The 8,967-nt window shown below is 36.6% G+C and overlaps 1 protein-coding gene across 1 annotated transcript in view; it reads left to right on the forward strand.

The window, feature by feature from the left end:
• The window catches only part of LOC150088256 (mitochondrial import inner membrane translocase subunit Tim13-like), a 69,742-nt gene extending 63,511 nt beyond the window's left edge, over nucleotides 1-6,231 (forward strand). Inside the window, exon 3 of the mRNA XM_090370658.1 lies at nucleotides 6,133-6,231. Coding sequence (XP_090226784.1) covers nucleotides 6,133-6,231 — 99 coding nt within the window. The remainder of the gene's footprint in view (nucleotides 1-6,132) is intronic.
• Nucleotides 6,232-8,967: the final 2,736 nt, after the last annotated feature.

The raw sequence follows: 8,967 nt of genomic DNA on the forward strand, positions 1-8,967 counted from the left end.
TCTCTCCCTCTCCCTCAGGGTAACACAGAATTTTTTTTTTTTTTTTTGGCTGGTGCAGCCTAAGCCTCGGGCTTCCTTGCACCATATGGCTAATAATAATAATAATAATAAAACAACAGCCAAATCTTTAATTTTATTGTGATCTGAACCTTAATTCTAACCTTATACGGTATGCACTTTTTTTTAAAAAATTACTTTAAGTTATTTGTGTTTCTGCATCATTATGAAATTCTTTGTTACAGTTTTGCTGCAGATTTGACTTTAATTAAAAAGTTTAAAATTTTAGACTTTAATTTGAAAAGCTTAAAAATGATTAATGTCAAATATGAATAAACACTAATTAAACTACATCAGTTGTCATCAAGTAAAAGTTTTATTTTCTGGTCATCCTCCCGAAATCATATTTTCAGATAATGAGCAAACACACACACACAAAGTCTTGTACAGCAGTATTGAAAATTATATTTTTCTGCAGTAAAGTAGTGTTTTACATGGTAGTCACTGTGAAATGTGATGGCCTTTTTGTCTATGGAACTCAGTGAAACAGCAGACTCTTTGCTATGTGCTTTATATGATATGAACATTTCAGGTAGGTGGCATTACTCTGTATTACTCTGTAATTACAGGGAACCCAAATATAATTTTACCTTGAAATTATCTAATTGATTATTGGGCTGCTTTGTTAAACACCCCTTCTCTATTTACACCATAATATTTCAAAGTGATAAGAAAAAATTATTCGTATTCTCAATTAAATACCAAAATAATACAATATCCATAAAAAGTTTTAGGCTGGAAAATTTTAAGATAATAGTAGTAGTAGTGGCACATGATGCAAGAAAGCAAGTGTAGGAGCTTATGCAGCATCAGCCAAAAAAAAAAAAAATCACACCATTCCCTCCAAATGCCTGTCCAGTTCCTCCTTAAATTTATTTAACCTATCAACTTCCACAACGACAGATGGAAGTTTGTTCCAGCAATTAACCGCCCGCTGGCTAAAGGCAAATTTCCGCACATCTATTCTACATCTGTCCTTTCTTAATTTGAACTTATGTCCCCGTAGGTTGGTAATCTGAACAAGTGGAAGGATCCCATCAGAATTCAGCGTACTCAACCCATTCAAGGCCTTATAGACCTCAATCAGATCACCGCGCAGGTGCCTAGTCTCCAGCCACTGCAATTTGCAGAACTTAAGCCTCTCTTGGTAAGAGAATCCTTTCATTCCCCTCACCAATCGTGTTGCTCTTCTCTGTACACGCTCAAGCAAATCTACATCCTTCCTAAAATGAGGCCTCCAGACCTGTACGCAGTACTCAAGGCGTGGCCCACAATTGCCTTATACAGAGGGACAATCACCTCCTTTTCCCTGCTAGCAAAATTCCTATATATCATTGACAAAACCCCATTACCCGCCCTAGCAGCCTGTCTGCACTGCTCAGAAAACTTCATATCTGACTGCACAATTACTCCCAGGTCTTTTTCATTTTCTACCACCTTAAGTGTAGTACCACACAGTTGGTACGTTTCTCTGGGGTTACTTCTACCCATATGCAGTACTTTGCATTTGTCAAGGTTGAACTTCAGTTGCCACTTCTTAGCCCATCTGCCCAAATTATCTAGATCCTGTTGCAGTAGCACACTGCCATTACTGTCATTAACAACCCTGCCAACCTTTGTGTCATCTGCAAACTTCGACATTAAGCCTGATAAACCTTCATCAATATCATTGATAAATACACAAAACAACAGTGGACCCAACACCGAACCCTATGGGACTCCACTAATAACATTAGTCCACAAAGAGCAGCACCCATTGATTACCACCCTCTGTCTTCTCCCACTTAACCATCCTTTTATCCATTGTAGCAACTTACCCTTAATACCATTCTGCTCCAATTTGTACAGTAGTCTTCCATGCGCAACAGTGTCAAAAGCTTTCCTGAAATCCAAGTATATGATATCAAAATTATTTTTTGCATCCAGTTCCTTTGTGACCACATCATAATAACCAATCAAATTTGTCAGACAAGACTTTCCCTTAACAAACCCATGCTGTGTTTGAATTATTGCTGCAGTCTTGTCTAGATGATCCTGCAATGCATCTTTAACCAGCGACTCCATTATTTTACCCGGAACAGAAGTTAAACTAACTGGTCTGTAATTACTCGTGTCACCCTTCGATCCACCTTTGTGAATTGGGGACACATTTGCAAATCTCCAGTCCGTGGGAACCTCCCCTGAGTTCAAGGATGCTCTCATAATTATGGCTAAGGGTTTGCTTAGTTGCTTTGCCGCCTCCTTTAAAATAACTGGATATATCCCATCCACCCCAGGTGTCTTTCTTATGTTTAACTTCAACAATTTCTCCTCCACTTTGCTCTCAGTTATTACAAAATCATTAAGCACACTGCTACAATTTGATAACCTTCTTCCATTTTCAAATTGTAATAATTCCTCACGTGTGAATGTAGATGCAAAATACTCATTCAGTTTGTTTGCTATCTGAGCAGGATCATCAACAGTCGAACCATCGATGTCAAGTGGACCAATCATATTCATCCCCTTCCTTTTAGAGTTTATATAAGTAAAGAAATCCTTGCTGTTTTTCTTAGCATCTTTTGCCAAAGATTTCTCGTAATCCGCCTTCGCCTGCCGAACCTCCTTTGTGACCTGATTACAGACTAGCTTATATCTGCCACAGGCTTCTGCGTCACCTGATAATTTATATGCATCCCATGCATTTTTCTTCTCTGTCACGAGTCTCATTAGTTCATTTGATAACCATTTAGGCCTAAACCTTGAACGATATTTCTTAATCGGTATATAAAGTCTAGTAGCTTCCACGATTAATTCTTTGAATGCTTCCCACTTAGAATTTACTGTTTGTAACATCGTCAGTTGATCCCACTGTACAGAATTTAAAAACTGTCTGAGACCACTGTACTCCCCTTTACGGAAGCAAAAACCCTTTCCTTTACCCCTGACGGTAGTTACCTCTTTGAGTAAATCCCACTTCAGCACACTGTGATCACTGCCACCTAGTGGTTCCTTTATCTGCAAATTCTTAATACACGAATGATCACTGCTGATAACCAGATCAAGAGTGTTACTTTCTCTGGTTGCCTCTCGAACATGCTGCTGCAGAAAACAATCATCCAATAAATCCACAAAATCTGACTAGTGTGTGAGTGACCAACCCACAAGTTCCAGTCAATATCTGGGAAGTTAAAATGCCCCATTATAAGACATTCTGATTTACTGGCCCACTCTATTTCTCTGTACAATTGTTCATTGTACTCATTCAAGTCATTAGGCCTATAACACACTCCTACTCGTATTTTTCCTTTCGCAGTGCTTATCTCACACCAAACTGACTCAACAGAGCACTGTTCATCTATATTAACTGGGTGCACTTCCTTTGATTTTATGTTTTTCTTAATTAACAGCATAACACCCCCTCCCTTTCTGTCCTGTCTATCCTTTCTGTACACATTGTACTCCCCAAATTCCAGTTCTGCATTCCTTATATCTTTGTGACACCACGTCTCTGCTATCCCAACAATATCCGCCTTTGATGTCTTGACCAACACTTCAAATTCATCAAATTTATTTACTATACTTCTAGCATTGGTATACATGCAAGCATACATGCTCCTATGCCTATTCATTGTTACCCTAACACATCCCATACCCAACTAATCCATGATGACTGCCATCCGTCCCTGAAACCCCCAACACCCCTCGCTCCATGTCGCTTCTTATTCTAATAGAAGTTGTGCAAGAATCACCTTCACCTCTGCCTGCGGTTACTGTTAAACTATTAGTCTTTGTATCCCCCCAAACTAGCAGTTTTCCGACCCACCTAACATTGCCTCGATAGCATCAGCAAATATTCTTGCACCCTTTCTATTTAAGTGTATCCCATCCCTGTAGAAGCAATCTCTCCTGTTAACAAGTACAGTCCAGGCTGAAAAAAATTCTACCCCTTGAGCCTTGCACAATCTTTACAGGGCCGAATTGATCGACAAGGCTCTCATCATGTACTCCCTCCTATCGTGTCTGGGCAGAATTGCAGACACTTTCAAATTCAACCCTATTTCACGGCTCTTTTTCAACAGTGACCTGTACTTGTTGAGTAATTCCGCCGGTCTCCTACTCTTAATATCATTAGTGCCAACGTGTACAACTATATCACCTTTGTGCCCTTAAAAGATGATAGTCCGCTCTACAACGTCATCAACCTTTGCCCCTGGCAGACATACCCTGGTCCTGTTCCACCTATCCTTTTTACAAAGCATGTTCCCCGTTTCCCTGACAATAGAGTCACCAACAACTACTAGTTCCTGTGGGACCAGCGCATTCTGCCTTAGGGGTTGCCGCTGTGTTGCGTGATGACCAAGTGCAAGCTCTGGCGTTGATGTGGGCAGCTGAGAGCCTGATGGGCCCCTCAATTTAGATCTTTCGAGGGCATCCACCCTGTCCTTCAAACTCTCATATAGGCCCATGAACAACGCTGAGTTGTCGCCTGATTTCCTTACATCGCGCACAAAGACATCCCCCATGGCAATATCATGTTCCGTTCCAGAGAGTTCGGCACAAGTTGCACATTTTTTTAGGCTGTAATGCGTTGGAGAATTGCCCCCCTCAGTTCTCCTCCGAGTCACAGCATTCCTGCCACTTTGTGCCCGTTGCTTTGCTGCTCTAGTCTGGGGCATGGTAGTTTAAATTAATAAAATCAATAAATTAAATGTCAATATTATTTGAATAGAAACTATTAATAGAAACAGTGAAGCGTATTACTATGATAATTATGCGTTAGAGCTACCTAGCTACCTCAATTAAAAAATTTGAATTCCCTACCACTATATCCAAAAACAATGGCTACAAAAATGGAACGAAATAACGGTTTTACCTATCGTAAGTAAAATTCCACAAAAACTCTTTATCTAAATTAAAAATAAAAAATAACCAGCGTAACTATAACTATATTTTATATTGTATTAAGTACAATATAAAATAACAATCATGTAAATAAAAGGCAAACACTTATCGTTTTTGCGGAGCCTGTAACTGACAGCTGTAACTTTTAAAGAGATTCAGCGCCCTGTATAATAGTGGTGTTACCCAATTTAAAGGCCTTATAAAAACCTTTGCCTATATGTTTTTGGTTTATGTTTAGACCAAATATTTATTTGTGTTTATACAAAGAGTCCATTGAACAGAACTTGCTGCTTGTTGGTTTGCCTGCTGAGACAGGCTTATGGCTCTTGCTGGTTCATGTGGATGTTTTAAGTAGGTGGTCTAGGGAGCTCATATGTTATTCTACATCATCCAACTACAAACTCGTGTTAACTGCAGAAATAAATTGTATTTTTTTTTTTAATGTAAACAAGCGCCGGGAGACAAATAGTGTGAGAGAATTGTGGTATGTCCCATAGCCAGGAGTGAAGTTTTATGCAACTGGGCTTCACTAAATGTGAAGTAGACGTTGCAAAAAAAAAAAAAAAAAAAAACATCATAAGCAAAACTAATTTTTTGATCTTCATCATATGAGTGTACACAAGATGAGCCATAATAACAAATAAAGAAAGAAAAAGAAGTAGTTACTGGCCACTCATATCAGTTTTTCCTTAAGGTTGCAGCATTAACATCTTATTAAATGCACATGGGCTAGATTCTTTACTGCTGCAGTCTGCCTTTGTCGCACTGCAGGAAACATAGAAAAGTTACTTTTCCTGCAACAAATAGACACCAGAGGGGGGGGATATCAGCATACACAGGATATGTTTTGCATAAATGGGTTAAAAGTGCATCTATTCCTGCACCTATATTTTTAGCACAATGTGATGCAGAATGAAATTAAAAGTAATGCTTAAACAACCAGTATTGACATTAATATCACTCTGTTTTTGTAGATATTTTAATTTTCAACTGAAAAAATTTTTAAGGGTTTACAGTATTAAGTATTACAGTAAAGTACTATTAAGTAGTATTAAGTAAAAGCAGTACTTTATATTTGTATGAGGGTTAAGCAAAAATGCAGAACTTTTACCTAATCCACAAGAATGTTTTAAATGTGGCTTTGTGAATAATCTTAAATAGTTCATTTATTCTTTTTACTAATTTTTGCAGAAATGTATATCCATGTGCATGGACAGATATATGGATTCCTGGAATTTAGTATCCAGAGTATATAGTAGCCGTCTACAGAGAGAAAAGAGACAGATGTGATAAATTATTTTAAAACTATTTTTAATGATATTGATCTTATTGATGTTATTTTATATATTAAATGTAGCATTATAATTTTAAAATATTGAAATTTATGAAAAAACAACCTTTTTCTATTTTCTGAAATGAATAATTGTTCCATTCTAACTGTAATGCAGTTTATCTCACTGTATGTATACAGAGTTTAAAATTGGATAGGATAAAATATATATTTTGTCCTTTCCAACACTTTGGGTAGTTTTCAGTGTATAATCTTTCGTTTCATGAGACAAAGGAGGAATATAAATCAAAAATTATTTTGGTTTCAGTTATAGCACAGGTATAATAATGTATCACTTATTCCTACTTCCATACAGTGCCCAAGCAAAAGTACCTTTCAAGAAAATTGTGATCTTTAGTTAATCAAAATAAATAATAATAATCAAAAACCCAATGTTCCCACTGCTGCTTTTATAGTTCTTACATCACAAAGAAGACTAGTTTATTTTTTTTTTGTATAAACAAGATGATTTGTATGATATATATCATACAAACTTTTGTGTGATATATCTCTCTTCAGTGTGTAGTTGAGTAAAAAATATTTTAAAGAAAATTCTGTTCACAGCTGTGCCATGTGATGCTGAAGTTGGTTGGGTAAAAATCAACCACTGAAGTCATAATTTATTGTTTCTTAAATCACTACTGTCGTTATGCATCTGCTATATTTATATTACAATGTTTATATAATTACCGACAGAGTAAAAAATAAGTGAGAAAAATTGTGTTCTGAAACGTGAATACAGTAGAGCGTCGGTTATCCGGAAATAATTAATGTCAGACCTCTTCCGGATAATTGGACGTTAAGGTTAATACATTATAAATTCTGTTATAATGTATTAAGGTAAAAGAAAAGAGGCTGACCTTTATAATAGGGTTCCCCCCCCTCCAGACTGTCTCAGTCTTAGGGTGTTTATCCCCCTTCATGCTGTTTTAAAATAGGAAAACAAGTTCCCGATTTAAAAACAGTTGCGAGAGGGGAGATAAACAACCTAACATTAACTATAGCGGGTTAAGCATGTCAGTCACTGCCTTCTTCCTCTTCTTTTCGCTGCTGTTTTGGAAGGGGAACCCTGTTCTAAAGTTTTACCGAAAAAGATTTTAAAAAACGTGAAAAAACATAACTTATACATCAAAATTCGTACATTTATATATGTATGTATATTTGGAGAGGTATTTTTCTTGAAAAAAAATTTAAAGTACTTTTTTAAATAATGTTCGATTGTTTTTTGTTTAGTTTGTAGTTGTGACCTATTTTTTTGCTGCTAAATCTCTCAAGCTCCTTAATAAATAATATCAATTTGATTATATCACTTTCTTCCTGGTTTTCTGCATATTTCAGTGCTGTTTCTTTTCATTGACATTTTACATAATTCAGTTGTAGGGAAAATCTTAATCATTGCCTCTAAGATTTTCCCAACAACTGAACTCAGACGGGAGAGAAGCTTGATATCTTTGGACTCGGGATATCGGGGCAATAAATATCGGGCCAATATTATTCTTACCGAATCTGGAGCTAAACTAAACAATAATACGAAATGAAGAGAACAAAATATGTCAATGAAAATTGGGTTCATGGAAGCGAATGACTAAACTCTTTATCACTGATGGTTTCCGAGAAAATCCATCAGTCCCAATCCAACATTTCACCAGATATACGACGTAAAAAAACAGAACAGAAATACTCTCATAAGCATAATAAACATTTGTCTAAAATACTACCATTAATAAAAAAAAAAAAAAAAAAAAAAAGAAAAATCAGCCTTTCAAATTATTCCGGATAACCGATTTTCTGCTATATGTCTTATTGATGAATATAGGTGTAATGTCTGAAATTTGGCTGTGTCAGGATGTGGAAATAGTTGGTTTTTGGATAAATGAATCTAACTAAACATGAAATTAAACTCTGAGCACAGATAAAGGGAAACTTGGCAGCATGGTTATCACCTTTTTACAATTTTTTAACGATTAACTTATTTTTTATTAACTACATTATTTTATTCTTTTATCCCTTGTGCTATTGATTAAAATTTGGAAACAAGAAAGTTGGTAGCTTTAAGTTACCAAATGGTAACAGCTTGATACGTTTGCTGTGGGAACCAGTTTCATCTACACTCACTCTGCCTACTGCCTTTCCATCTACTTATATGTGGGGCTGGCAGATCATTTCTCTGGTGGGGATGCCTTCTGGTTATCGCCTCACTTTATTCCCCTTTCCTGTTATTTCCATAACTTACCCAAGTGAAGTCCGCTTCCTCCCCGCATAAGTTTCTACCACTCACACAAAAGACAGTCCCTTCAACATGTAACTAAACACATTAACTTACACAAATACAGGTAGGTCCTGTTTTGCGATGGTCCATTTTACGGCTTTTCGCATTAACGACTGTTTCAAAATATTACCTGAAAAAATTGAAAATAACAAAAAAATCACAACTCAGTAACACATTACAGCAACACCTGCAAGTCCAAACATGCACTAGGCGTTTCTTTTGTTTTTTGTGGTGCATTGTGGGTGGAATGATAGCTACACTAAGAGTTATTATTATTAATAGCCATAGAAAGGTGCAAGGAAACATGAGGCTTATACTGCACCAGGAAAAAAAAAAATTCCCAAGTTACCCTGAGAGAGAGAGAGAGAGAGAGAGTGTGTCAAAAGTAGAAGGGAATCGGGAATCACCAAGAAAGAGAAGAATGATG

Source organism: Mastigoproctus giganteus, chromosome 3 (genome assembly GCF_048544385.1).
Source record: "Mastigoproctus giganteus isolate SK-2022 chromosome 3, ASM4854438v1, whole genome shotgun sequence".
In the NCBI taxonomy this organism is placed as follows: Eukaryota; Metazoa; Arthropoda; class Arachnida; order Uropygi; family Thelyphonidae; genus Mastigoproctus; species Mastigoproctus giganteus.